This window comes from Nelumbo nucifera, chromosome 5 (assembly GCF_055504915.1).
Source record: "Nelumbo nucifera cultivar China Antique chromosome 5, China Antique-T2T, whole genome shotgun sequence".
NCBI classification, from domain to species: domain Eukaryota; kingdom Viridiplantae; phylum Streptophyta; class Magnoliopsida; order Proteales; family Nelumbonaceae; genus Nelumbo; species Nelumbo nucifera.
The window spans coordinates 46,144,711-46,163,598 of record NC_142653.1 but is presented as its reverse complement, the minus strand read 5'-3'; the positions used below and the strand labels follow the sequence as shown (position 1 = coordinate 46,163,598).

Here is an 18,888-nt window from a genome sequence, read left to right as displayed (position 1 = left end):
ATACCACTAATCTCAAAGACTAGTGTTACTCGGTCTAAACAATCTGAGGTAAAAGACAAAAGGGCATGATCATGGCCGTTGAGCTATACTGATCCTGGCCATAGATTTTGAAAGTCTCTACCATTTTCTAAAAAGGTGATGGGATTTGCTCAGGACTAGACCGGTTTATGGTTGGGCTCGGGCTGGGTTTTCACTCTGTATTAATAGATTTTTCTAAGGCTTGAGCCCAAGTCCAGCTTGACCATTGAGCTTACAATTTGGGCTCGAGTCTGACCCTCAAAAAAAAGCCTGAAGCTTGGGTCTGAGCCCGAAATTTAGTTTATGCTGTTACTATTGCTGAAGCTGCCGAATAGAGAGAGAAAAATTATAAAGAAAAAAATAAAAAATGTATATATTAAATTATAAATATATATATTTTAATAAATATTATATTATTTATATATTTTATATAATATATAAATTATACATTATGTATTTTATAAAATATATAATGCTGAATTGGGTTGGGTTTGGGCCGGGCTTTTTTGATAAATCCTGAGCTCTGCCTGAAATACAGTTGGGTTTACTGTGTTAGGCCCGAGAGCCTAATTACATGATCAAGCCCGGTCAGGGTGCGGGTTGGCCCATCAAGCTACTCAGACCATGAACAGGTCTACTCAGGACGTTTCACAATGACTTTGCAGGCACATCCCACCCTGAATTGAAAACATCTCCTGTAAATAATAATACACAAGTACGGGAAGACATTCTCAAGGTGGGACGTGCCTGTAAAGTCAGTGTGAGGTGCCATGTTTTGGGAGCAGATCCGGTCTCGAGGTTAAGAGGCTGAAAATCTCGTCATTTGTTGTTAAGAGGCCGAGGATAACTTAGGCTGAGTAGAACAAGGCTTCTAGCTCAGCTGAGATCATTGAGATAGGTAGGGAGACGATGGCCGAGTGTAATATAGAGGCTCATATTCTTCACTATTTTGGAAGCCTATTCTCATCCTCTCAGACTTCTTTTAATGATACGAGTTTCTACTACCGGTTAATATCTTAGATGATGAAATCTTCATGCTTTGTGTTATACCTGATAAGAATGAAAATCGTCTATTCTTATGAACATAGCACTACTCTATCAAACTGGTTAGAATATTGTTGGATATGATTTTAGTGATTTTAATATATTCTTGTATTCTGATCCAGAATCCATCTTCCCAATTAATGAGACAATATAGATGGTTTATATTCTCCACATCAGAATTCTTTTATTCCATGCAAGCAAATATTAGACAATATAGGTGTAGCTAGGGAAATTATCCATTTGGTGAATAAATCCAGCTCAAGTATGGCTTCTTTCTTTTGAAAATTGACTTATTTAAGGCTTATGTAAACGGTTTTGGATAAAAATGAATTCAGCCTTAGAAAGTCTGCGGCTGATTCTGTTTGTATTTATAATAATGATTTTGTTTACATGATAAAGGGATAAATACAACAATTTGAAAATTTAAAGGGAGGTTACAACAAAATATACATATCAAAGAAAGCTGATGTGGCTATCTATGAGAATCTGGACTCTAAAGCATGAGTTGCGTGAGGTCCTTATCTCTAACACCCCCTCAAGTGAAATGGGGGTTCGCACACAGTGAGCTTGGGAATAAAGTCAAGAAACCGAGGTGCAACAATGGTTTTGAGAGCACGTCAGCTATCTGCTCAGAGGTGGGAGTGAACTATACAGAGAGTGTGTTGCTAGCAACCTTTTCCCGTACAAAATGAATTTCAAGTTCAATGTGTTTAGTGCGGGACTGATGAACTGGATTAGAGGCCAATTGTTTAGCTCCTAGGTTGTCACACCAAATAACAGGAGTGGTGGACAGCAAAAAACTAAAACATACGAAGCAAGTAGTTTCAGTAGCAGTGGAGAAAAGGTTTCGATACTCGAATTCTGTGCTAGATCATAAAACAATGAAACAAATCCTTTGTTTCTTGGATCTCCAAGAGACTAAATTAGAAGTAACAAATATACAATGACCCCCTTGAGGGTGGCGGTCCATTGGGTAATTCGCCCAATCTGCATCAGAGTAAGTAATGACTGACAGATGTTCAGAAGTGGGAGCTTTCAGAAATTGACATAGCTTATTAATAAAAGAGACTATGTCAAGTCGGGTAAGAGTGACATATTGCAATGCAACCATGACACTGCGAAAGAGGGAAAGATCTTCTAGAGGACAACCAGAATCAACAACCAATTTAGTAGAAGCAGTCATAGGAGTAGGCATGGGTTTAGTTTCATGTAGATGGGTGTGCGTCAAGAGATCATACACATCTGTGTTGAGATAAATGAAGTCCAATGGTAGTATGATGTACCTCTAACCCAAGAAAATAATGGGTTTCACCAAGATCTTTCAAAGCAAATTAGGAGGACAATTGAGCAATGAGAGAGGAAAGCAATGAACTCTAACATCCAGTTATTAATATGTCGTCCACATAGATGAATAAGATAAGAATGTAACCATTGTCATGCTTAAAGAAAAGAGAAGTGTTAGCTCGGAACTTGTGAAAACCCAAGGATAGTAGAAAGTCTCGCAACCGTGTGAACCACGTGCGAGGAGTTTGCTTTAACCCATACAACAATTGATTCAATTTGCAAACATAAGAGGGATGACGGGCGTCAATAAAACCCACTAGCTGTTTCATATAAACTTTCTCATGTAAAATGCCATTGAGAAAGGCATTACCGACGTCAAGTTGACGAATGTGCCAATGATAGGAACAAGAAAGAGGATAGTCCTGATAGTAGTAGGTTTTACTATCCAATTAAAGGTCTCATCATAGTCCAAGCTTGCTTCTTGAGTGTATTCTTTTGCAACAAGGCAGGCCTTGAAGTGCTCAACAGACCCGTCGGTTTTATGCTTGATCTTGTAAACCCACCGATTTCCAACATTCTTATTTGAGGGTGGTGGAACCAAGGAACCAAAGTTCAAGTATTGTTATTGAAGAGGGCTTTGAATTCGTCGGCCATGGCAACAACCCATTTGGCGTCTTTAGAACCTGTGTATAACATGTGGGTTTTGTCTCAGAAAGTGGGCTAACAGTGAGGGCATACCGAGGATTGGGCAGAAATACCCCTTTCTTAGCACGGGTTTCCATGGGATGAGTTGATTCACGGGCGGTGGATGGTACTGCAATTATGTTAGTAGTAGAGGAAGGCCCATCAATAACGAGTGAAGAAGATTGTAGAGGTGCTAATGAAGTAGGGCTCAAATCAGAAGCACTTGACCCATTATTATTTATAATAAAAGGAGGAGCATCATAGGGGACCAAGCTAGATGAATTTGACCCAATAGGAGTGGAAAAGATGCCGATGGGCCAATTGGGTCCAAAGTTGAAGAATGCAGCCCACTATTACTAGAAGTGCATGGATACAGAACCAGAGGTGCCCCTGTAACCAAATATGGTCCAGGTGGAGGAGTATCATATATTCATATGTAGTAGTGGTAGAAGAAGCCCGCTCAGCATTGGGGAAAGATTTTTCATTAAAAATTACATTACGGGAAATGTAAATCCAATTAGTTTTGAAATCCAAGCACTTGTAGCCCTTGTGTTGCCTACTATATCCAATAAACACACATCGAGTGGAGCGGGGGTCTAACTTGTCATAAGGACGTAAATGAAGGTAGCAAGAACATCCGAAAACCGTAAGAAGCTATAATCAGGGGGTGTACCATAAAGTTTCTGCAATGCTGTTAATGAGAAATATTGCAGCATCAAAAGCATCAAACCACCCGCATTTGGGTATACTAGCATTCATCCGGTTTCAATGATATAACAATGTTTGCGTTCAGCTGCTTCATTCTGTATTCTGTTGATGAATGTAAGGGCATGATTTACAATGTAAAATACCAGTGTCCACAAATAAAGAACGCAAAGGACTGAACTCGGAACTGCCATCAGTTTGAAATATCTTGATTTTATTATCGAATAAATTCTCAACATTGTTCTTGAATGCAACAAATAAAGTGGAAACTTCAGATTGAGACCTCATAGGAAAAATCCGTAAAAGTTTGAACTGAGGGACAAGGGGCAAGTCCCCAAACATCAAAGTAGATAATCTCCAAGGTGCCTTAGCTACTGTATTACTAGGAAAGGGCAGAAGTCTGTGGCTCTTGCCTAAAGGACAAGCTTCTGCGGACCACGTCCCATTAGTTCCAAGTATCGACGACACGTTGCAGCTGTGTGACCAACGTATCCACACAACTGACAAGTAATAGAGTAATCTTTGCTTCGTTTTCCAGTGGCCTGACTAGAACTAGAAGAATTGTTGTGCCGGTTATAGTCACCATTACGTGGCTGATAATTGGTGGGGTTGCCATTATGATTACGAGGTGCACCATTAGACTTTTGTTGGGGGAAGCCTAAGTTGGTGTCCCGAGTCTTATTGGCCAAATTGGCTGATCCTACATCAATAACACGAGAGGAGGTATGGTGTTCTAGTCTTTTATCGTAAGTGAGAAGAAGACTGAACTTTTGTAAGAGTAAGTGCATCCAATCGGGTAGTAACAGAAAGAACAAAATTGTCATACTCAACTAGTGATCTGCCCAAGAGATAATGGAGCAGATCTGTATTAGAGATGAGATAATTTGAAGCTGCCAATGAATCTGCAAGCCCTTTGACTTTCTGAATATAATATGCAACTGAGAGCTCCCCTTTCTTAATGTTGGCAAGTTCCAACTTAAGATCGTGAACTCGAGCTTGGCTTGTGGAGGAGAAGAGACGGTACAATGTGTCCCAGAGAGCTTTGGCACTAGTGCAACCAACCACCAATGCAAGCACAGGTTCAGATAAAGTGGAGAGGAGCCAGCTAAGAATCAACTGGTGCTGTTCATGCCACAATGCATAGTTTGGATTGATTTGTCAAGGAGATGAGCCTTCGATATACTGCAACGAACAAGGAAAGCTTCCATCAACATACCCAAGCAACTTATGCCCCTTCAATCCCGGAATAATTTGAAGTGTCCACAATAGGTAATTGTGACGGTCAAGCCGCACAGAAATAAGATTCATAAAACTAGAGAGAGAAACTATAGTGATGGGTCCGGATGATGAGGATGACTCAATCTGAGTCTCAATACTGGTAGAGTTTTCTATCCCAACACTTGCCATGGTTGATAATGACAGAGAGAAAAAAATTAGGGATACACCCGGTGCTCTGATACCATAAACGGTTTTGGATAAAAATGAATTCAGCCTTAGAAAGTCTGCGGCTGATTCTATTTGTATTTATAATGATTCTGTTTTCATGATAAAGGGGTAAACACAGCAATTTGAAAATTTAAAAGGAGGTTACAACAAAATATACTTATCAAAGAAAGCTGATGTGGCTATCTATGAAAATCTGGACTCTGAAGCATGAGTTGCGTGAGGTCCTTATGACCATGTAAAATGACCCTACTTGATTCCTTGCTTGAATCTATTAGGCTTTAATGACAACTTTTGTTCCTTTCTTTACCCATGTATGGCTTTGAATTCCATGTGTGTTATCATCAAGGGTTGAGGCAAGGCTGGCCATTATCTCCTTACTATCATTTATCTGGAATTTCTGGCCACTTCTAAGGTAAATGTCGAGGGTTTTAAATTCCTTCAATCTCACTTGGGAATTAATCATCTGCTTTTCACATATGAACTTTTATTTGGGAAAGCAAATCTTATGAAGGAAGATTTGGCTCGACCTCGTAATCACTTAACATGTGGCAAAGGCAAACAGCTCGGCACAACAGCGCACCCAGGGCGCAAGCACCAAAGGGAAGAAACTAGCAGTTCGAACTCTCTTCTAGGAGCCTGAACTCCCTACGAGGAGCCCGACCTCCTTACGAGGAGCCCGACCTCCCTACGAGGAGCTCGAACTCTCCCTTAGGCCCTGAGCCACACAAGGCAGTAACCCAAACTGGCCCGCCTCATGGCAGTTCGGGACACTCCCCTATCTGAACTCAAGACCACCTTGTTTTCCACTCCAGCACTTCGCCTCTGAGACGCCAAACTGAACAAACGTACCATACTTGACACCGAGGAGGTCCATACCCAAGGGCGGCGCACCTGACTGACTTGGGATCTGACGCTTGACAGCCGCACTTCAACGGTCACCTACCACCGCCACCTGCCACCGTCATCGATAGTCGTAGAGACAGCTCCGACAAAAGGGAGTAGTGGCGGTTCTGCCTAGCAGAGGGGATGACACCCGAACTGGTAGGAGACCAGAGGTAATCGTACCCGACCTGACAGAAGCTTAGGAGTGAGTGCACGAGGTGACTATAAAAGGCTCCCTACCCCCAAGAACAAGGTACGTGAACTTTGCGCCATCTGGTTTTGTCTTGCCTAAGAATTCTAACTTGAGCTTCGGAGCATTCATACCGGGTTCCCCCCGAAGCTTCCCTATCTTCTCTGTTTTAGGCTCCCAGCAGCTCCGTTCAGAGGCAAGGTCGTTGACAACTAGGACCAGCCGGATTGCGCACCATCAATTGGCGCCGTTTGTCGGAACGCTTCAAAAAGCCTCCCTCTAAACTCTCATAACCTCTTTTCTTCAAAAAACCCAACACTCATGGCTTCTTCCAGCAACGCCAAACGTGGCACGGAGACAAACACCACCGGGGAACAACTTCAAGTCCCCGCGGTGTGCGCCGGACAGTTCACCATCCCCCTTTCGGTGGATGGGATACCCAGCTTGAATGCGCCACAAGCAGTGGCACCCGTAAACCTTCCTGCCATGAGCATCCCCTTTCCTCCCCCTATCGAGACAACCTTTACTGAACCAACTGCCGTCCCCCTGGCAACCAGCCAAAACCGGTTGGACGACCTGATGCAATGCATGCGGGCAATGCAAGCCCAAATGCAACAGTTCCAGCAACACCAGCTCCAGCAGCACCAAGTACTGCACAACATCTCCCAATACCACTATCAACAGCAGTTCCCCCAACTGCCGCTGAACCAACCACTACTTCCACCTCGGCACTCTGCTCCGAGGCCGGTTAAGGCCTCCCCACAGGATGGATGCCCCCACCAGGGAAAAGCCTCCTGGCCCCAGAACCCCCCTAACAGCCAGGCCTCGTCCCCAGGCCAAAGAGAGAGAAAAATCACCCCCGCCTCGTAGCTTGCAGGCGGGTCAGGAACCTCGCCCGCAAGGTCGACACCTCGGCGCTCCAGGCCCGAGTTCCCGCTCACGGAAAACCGATTCGGCGCCCTGGCAGCAAACTACCAGCATTCCGGGCCCATCGAGCTCGGCAACACAGAGGCCAGCAGCGCTAGTACCAGGCCCACTCAACAACAAAGGCGCCGGCGAAGTCGCCGAACTGCAACCCGTGTCCTGCCAGAGCTTAGAGGCAAGGAAAAGATGAGCTCGGACGAGGTAAGAGCTGCCCCGATTCTCTCAGTTCCTTCCCCCCTTGCATTAGAACTCCTGGCGGTTCCCTTGCCCAAAGATTTCAAGCTCCCACCTTTGGACAAGTATGATGGTCCTTCGACCCCAACGACCACGTTGACGCTTTCCAGTCCCAAATGCACCTCGCCAGGGCCAGTGAATCGTGCATTTGCGTGGCCTTCACCACCACCTTCAGGGGGGTAGCCCGCACTTGGTACAGGAACCTGGCCCCCGAGTCGATAAGATGCTGGGCCCAGTTCGTGCAGGTCTTCACCGCACTTTGTCAGCAGCAAGCGGTGCCCCAGAACAGAGGAAAACATCTTCGGAGTAGTCCAGAGAGAAGGAGAATCCATCCGGGGCTACATCAAGTGGTTCAATGAAGCATGCTTACAGATACCGCGGTTAGACCCCGCGGTGCAGCTCGCGGCGGCCAAGAGAGGAGTAACGCACAAAGAATTCAAATGGCACATTGTAGCTAACCAGCCCGCAACTGTGGCCGAATTCCTCAAGCTCGCGGACAAGTTCATGAGAACAGAGGAAGAAATCAACCAACAAACCGAAAGCGGGAACGAGAAAAGAAAGAGGGAAGGCGAGCCCTCCAACCCAGTCGACAGAAAAAACCCGGCCTGGGAGCCGAAGCCGAACCAGTCGTCCCGAGCTCCCTTAGCAGTTCGGACGGATTACATGCCGTTAAACACGAGGCGGACCGAGATCTTAATGACGATCAAGGACGCCCCATACGTAAAGTGGCCACCTCGCCTAAAGGGAAATCCGAACGAGAGAAATAAAAATTTGTACTGTAGTTTCCATAGAGACCACAGTCATAGTACCGAACAGTGTAATAATATCCGGGACGAGATAGAGAGACTCATCCGTCGCGGATACTTAAGGAATTTTGTACAACATGATAATAATAACAATAAGGCAGGTCAGCAAGGGGAGCACGAAAAGGATGCCCCTGAATCTACCAGCAGACTAGCCGAACCGTTGTAGCGACAGCCTCCGGAAGAGAGGCCAGTTCGGGGAACCATCCATGTAATTGTGGGAGGTCCGGTGGTAGCAGGGTGTACCTCAGCAGCGGCCCGGACGTGAGTTCGCGAAGCAGCCCAAGAGGAACAGAACCCCCCAAAAAGACCAAAGACTGAAGAGCCGATCTTCTTCACGGAAGACGATGCGCGAGGGGTCCACTACCCCCACGATGAAGCGCTTGTCATTAAACTAAGGATCAGCGACTTCGAGGTTAGGCGCGTACTCGTAGATTCGGGCAGCTCGGCGGACATCCTCTTCAAGTCAGCATTTGACCAGCTACAGTTACAGAGGAGCGAGCTGAGGCCCCGAACACTCCTCTGGTGGGCTTCAGCGGAGAGGAAGTCAGGCCCCTCGGAAAAATAACAGTACCTGTGGAAGTCGGCACATGGCCTTGTGCGATCAGACTCAACCATGATTTCCTGGTGGTCGCGACCCCCTCTCCATACAATGCCATAATAGGGTGGCCAATTACGCATATCCTGCGAGCAGTGGTCTCCACATACTATTTGGCAATGAAATTCCCTACAGACTTCGGTGTGGGGGTAGCGCGGGGCGACCAGCTCGAGTCCCGCAAGTGTTATGTTGCCGCCCTGAAGGGAAAAACCAAGGTGGCCGACGACCTTGAACTGGAACGGCCTACGGAGCAAGGCGAGCGATGAGCTTCACCCACAGAGGAAACAACCACAGTCCCGACTTCGGCTACAGACCCAACTCGCACCAGATCGGTGCTTCCGTCGAGGAACCACTACGAACCGAACTGGTGAGTTTTTTATTTCAAAATTTAGATATTTTTGCTTGGTCCGCGGCCGACATGCCCGGTATTAACCCCAGCCTGATAACTCACAAACTTAATACTGACCCTGTAGTCAGACCCGTTAGACAGAAGAAACGCATCTTAGCCCCAAAGCGCTGAAGGGCGGTCGACGAGGAGGTCGAAAAGCTCATCGCAGCAGATTTCATAAGGGAAGTCCATTACCTGAGCTGGGTAGCCAACCCAGTGCTGGTGAAAAAGGCAAACGGCAAGTGGCGTATGTGCGTCGAGTACACCGACTTGAGCCGAACTTGCCCAAAAGATTGCTTCACCCTCCCCAGAATTGACCGCCTAGTGGACGCGACATCGGGACATGAGTTGCTAAGCTTCCTGGATGCCTACTCGGACTACAACCAAATTAGGATGGACCAGTCCGATGAGAAAAAAACCAACTTCATAACTTTCAAAACCAGCTTCATCAACAATTTGAAAGTTATCCTTCACCAATTTTGTAACTAGCTGGGTCAGATTGTCAATTTTAAGAAATCATCAATGGTTTTTAGTAGAAATACAACCCTTGCAATTTGTAATTATGAACTATTTGGGTGTTATATATATATATATGCAACTATTTGGGGCAAACCCTGGAGAAGAGATGTATTTATCTGAAGGACAGGCTAGTATGGACCCCCACTTCTTCCTCGTATAAAAATTTTCATACGGAAATGTTTATAAGTGCTCTGGTGGTCTTGACTTCCATGACTCACCGCTCTTCACATATTGATCCTACGTGCCAGCTTTTCCATAAAGAAGAGGAAACTATAGATCTGTTAAGGGATAATATCCTCTTCGAGAAGTTTGTCTTAACAACTCACTGAATGCGAGTAGGGGTGCCAATTGGACTGGATTACGGCCAACTGGATTCTGTCCAATTTGATTCCATTATAAATGGACCAGGTCCAATCCAATCTAATAAATATTTTGGATTAATTTGGACTGGTCCAATTTATTGTAGAAATATCCAAAAAAATAGATTTGAATTACACTCAAAATGAAAGTAAAATAGAGATAAAGAGAAACAAGCATAGAGAATAAACACAGATTTACGTGGTTCGGCTTATAGCTTACGTCTACAGGTGAAGGAAGAACAAAAATCCACTATGAAGTTGGTAATGGAGAAGAAATATAGAATTGTTCTCTCACAGTAAACCCTAAGCCCCAAATACACCCAATGTCTCACTCGTCTCTTAAAAGACTCAGACCCTGGGTACAAGAGAGAAAACCTCTGAAATATATAACTCTTCGTATTCCATTTGGACCTATAAGTTGAATATGGGTCATACCACCATGGCGGCAGATTCATGAAGCGGGTCGGCACAAAGAATTCAAGGCACAAACATAACACAATTTAATATCTAGACTGCCCAATATGTTCAAATTCATTTTGATTTAGATTGATTTCGACCTAAACCCAGTCCATTGACACCTATATTCTTATCTTATATCAATGGACTGGATATTGGCTTAATCCAATCCAATCTAATATAAATTTGTTATGGATGGACCAGGTCCATGTTAGACAGTTTTGTATGCCCTTAGCTTCAATCATTTTGATGTACTTTTGTTATTTAGTGGAAATAAATAAAGTGCATGTTTGATTCATGTTGTTTGGTTTAATTCTGTGTAAAACCCTAAAACTGGACATTTGTAGAGACTCATGTTAGTTTTAAATGTTCACAGCCGTTGGATAAGTCTGGGGAGATTTATCCTGCCAAGGCTGATACTGGTGTGCCACCAAGTGTTGGGATGGCCTGTCTCAGCCATCAGGGTAAGACCCGAGGCACATACAGCATGGGATTACTTGAATCCTTGAACCGGACCAGATTTCCAGTCTTGCCCTGGACCTTGGAGATAGATGGGCAAAACTGGAAAGTTACACCTGACCCCTAGACTCGATTATGACACTTCACTAGGTGCTGGATCAGGCTGCCTTTGATATGCCAATCAGTGAGATCCTTAGTGGGGATCAAAACCTGGGTATGTTGGGGCAGTTTGAGAATTCATCTGAGTGGGTGGTGATCGGGAAAGGGTAATGATCGGGAATGCACTCTCTCTGATGGAAACCAAACTGCCGGCAGTTGATTTCAATCGTTGGAATTTTGTTTTTGCAAAATTAATATATTTACATATATATGTACGGTTTCAAAATGTTTGCAAATGGTTTTAATTCCCGGGATCCATGTGAGAGGAGAGTGCGGCACTGTTCCTTGCAGCCGAGGGAGAGGTCCTCTCTTGTCGGGCAGTGCTTGATCATTAAGGGCTGAGAGGTTAAGTGTAAGACCATTTAGGATAATACCTGATGGGCTAATCTTGCACCTGCCCACAGTCCCTGGGTTTTTATAAGATGGCTTGGCCCAGGGACCACTTAATGTAAGTGTTGGGCCCATAGGGTTCATACGATGGACTCAAGGGGTTTATTGAGATTTTCAGTGAATTGGGCTGGGCCTTGTATTAAAGGCTGGGCCGAACCCATGTGGCTGGTGTGTAGATCAATGCTTGGGTCCCACGCCATACAAAGAAGCCCAACTGGGCAGCAGATTGGAAACTAATTAAACACTGAATGCTTAATGGGCCAAAAAAGCCCATTTCGAAGTGGGCTGATATGATCACCCATCAATGGGGCGAATTTGAGATTGAAGTTAGCAAAAAGGATTGGGCTCTTAGCCTTATCCACTCTTAGAGACCAAATTCAAATCAGATTTGAATCTGGTAACCTCCTGATAAGATCAGGAGTAAGCTAACTCTATCTGGGAAAGGGATTAAGATTATCCCCTATCCAAATACTGATTTGGATTGGGATAACTCCTAATTAGGAGATTTCTTAATCAAGAAGAAAAGAGAGGAGATTTTCGAATGAACCATAGAGAGGGAGAGAAATCAGATTTCGATCCAAGAGGTTCTGGTAAGCAAGAAAGGTTCCTGCGAATTGAGATTAGATCTCATTGTCTCCAGAAAAGAAAACAGTTCAGCCTTTTCGTTTCTGGAAATCTCCTCCTGCCGCCGCCATCTGCATTGTTGCAAGATTTGATCTTTGCAGAAAAGAAAGTCAAGAAACCAGTTCTTGACATCAGTCTTGCAAGAAAGACTGAAAGAATTCAGTGTTTAGTACATCCAGGGGATTCTTGTGAAGGATCCAGTGTGTAGGACGCACCCTGCTGGTTCTGTTCCATCCACAGCTGTGTCATCTTCAGCAGGGACAGATCTTGGAGCATTCTTTGGGCGTGAACACCAACTTTGGGAGATACTGCTTCTCCGGATCAGGTATAATCCTCCCATTTATCTTTTGGTACAGATCTGGTTTGATTAGGGTTCAAGTAGATCCTTGAATATTGTATTCTAAATTCAGGGAATATGATTCCCAGTTGGGAGAAGGTAGGAAATTTTTGAAATTCGCCCCACCCATTCCGCAACCTTTATGGCGTCCATTAGATGGATCCTACCATTCTTTCAGTCCAATCCAATCTAATGAATATCTTAGACCGGATTGGTTCAATCCAATATGTCTTGTTGATCCATCCAATCTGTTCAAATTGGTTTTGGACTGGACAGGGTCTAATCCAAAACCGGTCCATTGACACCCTTTTAAGAGTCATGTACCCTATCAAGATAACCACCATCGTCATCTTTCTGTTGTAAATATCATCTTTATCTTTGTAACTTATCCATACATTTGTACATGTATATACATTGGTAGTTCAAACTTAATAAACTCACTCAATTCACAAAAACTTCTTGGACTTTTATTATGGTATTAGAGCCATCACTTGACTCAAGTCTCCACTTGGCTTCTCAAATTGCAACCACACGATGTCTTCTTCCTAAACTCGGGGTGAAAGTAGCAGTGCTACATGTAACATAACGGTTGTAGCATTGTCGGATTTTATGAATTTGATCTCTGACAAACATAACTTTCTCCTATGGAGTGCTCAGATCATTCCAGCTCTCAAAGGCAATTGATTGTTTGGATATGTTGATGGATTGCTCCCCTGTCCCCCACAACACTTGGATGGATCATCTGATGAACAAATTTTGAATCCCAACTTCATCGCATGGATTGAACAAGATCAACTCATTTTGAGTTGGATCCTTTAAGTTCTTCCCTGCATTAAACCTATATTAGCTCAAGTCATTGGCCATACAACTTCGAAACAAGTATGGGATTAGCTCAATCGTTTATTCTCTTCTTTGAACCATTCTAGACTACATGACCTCAAATTGGAGCTTGCTCATGTTTACAAAGGTTAGTTATCTATCATTGATTATATCCAAAAGGTGAAGTCCTTATCTGATGCTCTTGCTACACCAAGTTATATTGTTTCAAACTCTGATTTAATTCACTACATTCATTTCAATGTGACCAAGCTGAAATAATAATCAACAAAAGGCATCAGTTGGATATCGCCATACATCTGAGATTCTTTCCATATCTCAATGTTAACTTGCTTGTTCTTTTGCTGCAGATTTGAAAATAAACTGGGGGGAAACTGTAGAATATGAATGAAAAAAAAGAACTAAAGATGTCATAAAATCCCAGCACATCGCAGATGCACATCCTCATCTAGTACCTAAAATAATCAGATGAACATGAAACTCCTAGCAAACTTATGACATCACTTACAAGACCAATAAAAAAGCGGACAGCCACATCCCCAGAGCGTACAACTTTATACTGCATCCAAGACTTCCTCAATGCCATACGACGCTCAAAATTGTTTCCAGTTGAGGAAACCCCAATTAGCATGTTAAGCCTTTTCCTAGAAACTGGAGGTGATTTGAGTTGCTCGGCATCAATAATCAAATCCAATATCTTTAGAGACAGGCAAGCCATTAGCCAAGGCAGACAAGATCTGTAAGCCACCTCCCACTTTTACTCCACTAACCAACCATGGTTCATGTTTCTGCAATGATAGAAATAGTGTCAAAAGGGTGGGAATCACTATTACTAGAATTGAAAATTCCTAATGTATACACCTGACTTGTTCAATGTTTGTTACAACTTATGAGTAAAATGATCCATGCCTCCCTATATGCAAAAGATGTTTCATGCCTCCCATTCACAGTCATATGGAATCCCTCTGGTCCAACCCACAGTGCGGCAGTAAATGGATTTCCTTCAACAAACGGGAAGTTAAAAGTCATGTGTGTACTTTCCCCGGAAGTATTAGTCTTACCACTGGGTTGACTGCCGTTGAGGTTCTCTTTCAATACAGTTCCCATGACTTGTTCATTGCAAGAAATGAATCCATCAACTATAATACATCTGTGGAAATACATTAGAAAAATAAATCCAAACTGACATGTACAAAAATAAAGAGAGAAAGTTTTTGTGTTGTGAAGAGTCTCCAGGAGAGTTTCATGTTGTGTGCGCAATGGTGTTTGAGCGCCAAAACTTAAATTAGCGACTATTTTCGGGACCACCAAAAATTGGAAGGGCAAAAGACGCATTAAAAATTGCCTCCAAAGTAATCCAATCAGTCTGCCTTATTTGATATAATACAGATTACAGAGGCATTCTTTCCGACAGCCCCTAGCCAGGTGCCTCTAAACACAGGAATTCTAGTAGTGATGAAAGGTGATAAGGAAATTTGGGAAATAAAAAAAGGTGGGCTGCTGTACATAAAAATCTAGCTTACCTGTAAAATTGCCTCAACCTCTCTTAGAATCCCAACACAATAATGTTCACAAGAATAATGATTACACCAACCTCAATTTGAATCGACATAATATCCACCATCACTCCTCTCATGGAACCCAAATGTCAGTCACATGAACGATGAGCAGGAATCCCTTGTTATAGTCACTTAAATTAATTCATGGCCTAGGAGGATTATGAAAATCTCAATTTTGTTTGCACTACAATTTCATTTCAACTCTCATGCATTTGCCCTTGTGCAAATCAAATTGCATTGCAAACAAACAGAGATGACAAGATAATAAATCCATAGAAAAAGGAAAGGCACTTAAGTACAATTAATTTAACTTTAATATTACTAGAACTCAAACTTTGATTTGTTTCACATATATAACATCCCGCCCTGTCAAAAAAATTCTATTCTAAAATTCTTGAAACAAAACCTAAACTATCTAGGTAACAACTTGTAAAAGAAAAAAAAAAAACAAGGAAAACATGATATAATACCTAACAACTGTTTGGTAATTAATAGAAAACAATGTTAAAAATCTCTAACAGACAGCTTCAACTGCTAGTCTCTTGGTGATATTCCCGCCACAATTGGGAGCTCCAAGAGCATTCTTCGATACTTCAATACAACAGCTCTCCTTTCCAACACATGCCTACGAAAGAACAAGAACAAAATCAAAATTAAATATGCTCTGATAGTCAAAAAGAAAAGCAAATAGAGAGATCATAGTGAGAGAGAAAGGGAGAGGGAGAGAGAGAAATTACATTTTGAACAGTAGACAGAATATCTTTGGCATCACAACTTCCTTTGACAAAAGATCCACAAGTGCCCTGTGGGTCACCAAAGCTAGCAAATCGAATTTCTGAAATGGTCTGACCACTCTGGCATGAGAGCTCCAATGTCTTTCCCTCTTGTACAGTGGCACAAACTGATCCAACAGTAACAGTTTGGAAGTTCACAAGGTAAGGACTGCCACCCATCTCTTCAAACAATGTCAATGTGTTTTCATCATCCCGAAGAAAAGATCGAGGGACATGGTACCTAATAACATTTGCACAACTTAATAAGACTTCTGGCTCCTCTAAACATCAAAATACAAGAAAGACATTCTTCTTACCATCTCTGAGATGGATGACCACAATTAGTCACACATTTAGAATCACTATATGGTCCACGATAGTCACATGTGTTGCTGCAACCATCCTGTTGAGAAAGAAAAGTTGGCCAGTAGCGTCCAATGCTTTTTCCATTCACCCAAGCATGGCCCTTACCCAAACCTTGCAAATCCACCACAACTGGGTCTGTTCCTAGAGGAGGCTTGAAGGTTGTCTGAAAATAAAACAATTCAAGAATTAGAACGTGTGATTTCTAAAACTACAGAAAACAAATTATAGCAGGAAAATATACCTTGTACCAAGTCATCATCCTGTTTGTGGGAAGATTTTCCGATTTCCATTCCGAATCATGGCTTAAATCTTCATTGTAAAGTTGCTTCTCCTCACCATTCAACCCAACCTTAAATGTCCACTTGTTTGAAGACAAATCTTTAACTATCTCCTCACCAGTTTTCTTTCCAATCAAGGCAACAGGACCAAGTATTCCAGTTGGTGTCAGGTCGTACATGGCACCATAATTCTAGTTACCGATATCGGATAAAAGAAACAAACAAGAAGAACAAGTTAGTGTTCGAGTTTAGAAAAGATGAAATTGTGAGGATGCATGGAACGATGATCAGTTGTAAATATATATACACCTTTAATCCAACAGTGGCACTAAGCAATGAAATTTGATTCCTGCCAGGTTTCAACTTAATCGCTTTCTCAAAAGCAAAGACAAAGCCTCCATGTTCGGCCCTCTGGGAACCTAAAAATGGTAAATCAAAATTTGAGTGAAAAGATAAACAAGAAAAACAGTTATCATACTTCTTTCCAAGATAACTATATCTCGGTCGAAGTAGACTTTCAAATTACCTACCAATATGGTTTCCATTAACATAAGCATGAAGCACATGCCCAGTAGTATTTACTAGGAGAGTCAAATCAGTGCCCCAAATAGGATCCTTTTCATCCATGTTTACACTGTAGTAACACAGACATGAATCATAAAACTCTTCAACACAAACAATGAATGAAATGTTCATGTACGTAACTCTGCAAGTTACAAATTATTACCTAGTCATGTACCACAAATAATCACTTGCATCATTAGTTACAAACTTTTGTTCCATGAGGTGTGAGGCAACCATTGGACCCTTGCCCTGAAGAGCTGTCTCTGTAATTTGTTCTGGCCTCCATAGCCATTTGAGGCTCATAGGCTGATCTTCAGCAGCATTCACCTTCTTTACCATCACTGAGGTCTGAGCACTAATCTGAAAATACAATAAATATAATATTTTAATACTCTTTATTGCAATAACTTAATCCATATTTTTCCATATGGAATATGAAGATACGGATCCTCACCTTAGCAGTATTGTAGACCTCTTTCTTGCAATCAGGGAGAATACTAACAGACCAAGCAGGAATTGTATATTGCTTGCCTTGGAAGGTGATGGTAGCATCAGTAGTAGTGTTTGCATTACTCAAGAAGCAGCTTGATGTTTCATTTGTAGCGTAAATTGTTGCCTAAAAACCATTAAGAACTCAGGTTTACATTTAATTGTTCAATCCAATCCATGTTTTTAAGTTTTAGGAGTAGAAAATTTCACAATAACTCACCCCAACAAAGTTTCCAAAATCAGTATGGGAAACATCTCCATGGGTAAGCACCTTCTCCATTGATTTCAGCACAAGATGAAGCTCCTTCAAATGCCCCCACTTAGGTTGATTGAGATTACCTGTAGAGTTTCTAATAACTTAGGTCCATATCAAATGGCATGACTGATTAAAGTTAAAGACAACGATCCTTTTTCTTTCCTACTTGATTCTACCAAATCAATGTGAGCTTAGTTAAATTTAAATTTATACCATATTCGTCAAGGGGTGCATCATAATCATAAGTTGTTGCGATGTAAGGACCTCCTGCTGTCCGTCCAAAGTTGGTGCCGCCATGATACTGTAAACAAAAGAAAAAAGTTGTATAATGAACCAGGAAGAATAGCGTAGAAAATAGAAGCATCAAAACGAACAGTTACAAACCATGTAATAATTCTGGAAAACTCCACCAGTTTGGAAGAAACGTGCAACTGCGTAGGCCACATCCTCAGCAGTTCTATGTGGGTCTGCACCTCCCCAATTCTTGAACCTAAAACAGCACTATAATCCTCAGTAACTCTTAACAAACACAAAGAAAAGCTAACAATTTGGTTTACAAAATAGAAAAGAAAAACTCACCAGCCAGTCCAATTTTCAGTCCACATCTTAGGGCTATTGGGGTTGTTTGGAGTGAATGAATCACAGTACCAACCATTGCACGTGTTGATCTAATTAAAAAATATAATATAATAATAACTTATAAGTATTAATCTTAATTAACTATTTAAAGAAATAACAAAATAAAAAATTATTTAATTTAAAAGCTTTACCATTGGCTTAGGAGCATCAGATTGTTGACACATAACCCAGGGAACGCCAATGCCTAGAGATTCCGCCATGTTTGCACACCAATTGATATAAGTTTTTCCAGCGTCACCATATGGTCCCATGACGTTGCCATATTCATTCTCAATCTATTATACATAAATAAAAATTTTAAATAAAATTACAATTGATTATTCAAACTATACTAATTAGATTATCTTGTAATGCAATATAAAACTTAAGAAGTAAATTAATTGTTTGGCAAACCTGAGCAATGATAATAGGCCCTCCTTGTGAGGCAAATAGGTTCTCTTGCTTTATCATGTCAACTATCAAGGTTGTAAAATTTTTCATCTCATTCTAAATAAAATAAAAGCAAACAAATATAAAATAAAAAAAAAATTAGTTGACTGAGAAAATAAAAATAAAAAAGAAAAGGAGAAAAATGAAAATCTCTAAAATGAACAAAAAAAGTTACCATGTGGACAGGATTATCAA

The 18,888-nt window shown here is 42.0% G+C and overlaps 1 protein-coding gene and 1 pseudogene across 1 annotated transcript; both read right to left on the bottom strand.

The window, feature by feature from the left end:
- Positions 1–13,573: 13,573 nt before the first annotated feature.
- LOC148791508 (hydroxyproline O-galactosyltransferase GALT3 pseudogene) lies at positions 13,574–14,447 on the bottom strand (annotated as a pseudogene).
- A 966-nt stretch (positions 14,448–15,413) lies between these two features.
- LOC104589338 (beta-galactosidase-like) lies at positions 15,414–18,479 on the bottom strand. Its single transcript, XM_010247622.2, has 13 exons — positions 18,396–18,479; positions 18,205–18,293; positions 18,010–18,115; positions 17,839–17,926; positions 17,590–17,708; positions 17,335–17,496; positions 17,044–17,240; positions 16,847–16,950; positions 16,626–16,735; positions 16,280–16,507; positions 15,990–16,201; positions 15,637–15,913; positions 15,414–15,524 (listed from the first exon to the last, which is right to left on the bottom strand). The coding sequence occupies exons 1-13, from the start codon at positions 18,462–18,464 to the stop codon at positions 15,414–15,416; spliced, it is 1,872 nt and encodes a 623-aa protein (XP_010245924.2). The 5' UTR covers positions 18,465–18,479.
- Between the last annotated feature and the right edge of the window lie 409 nt (positions 18,480–18,888).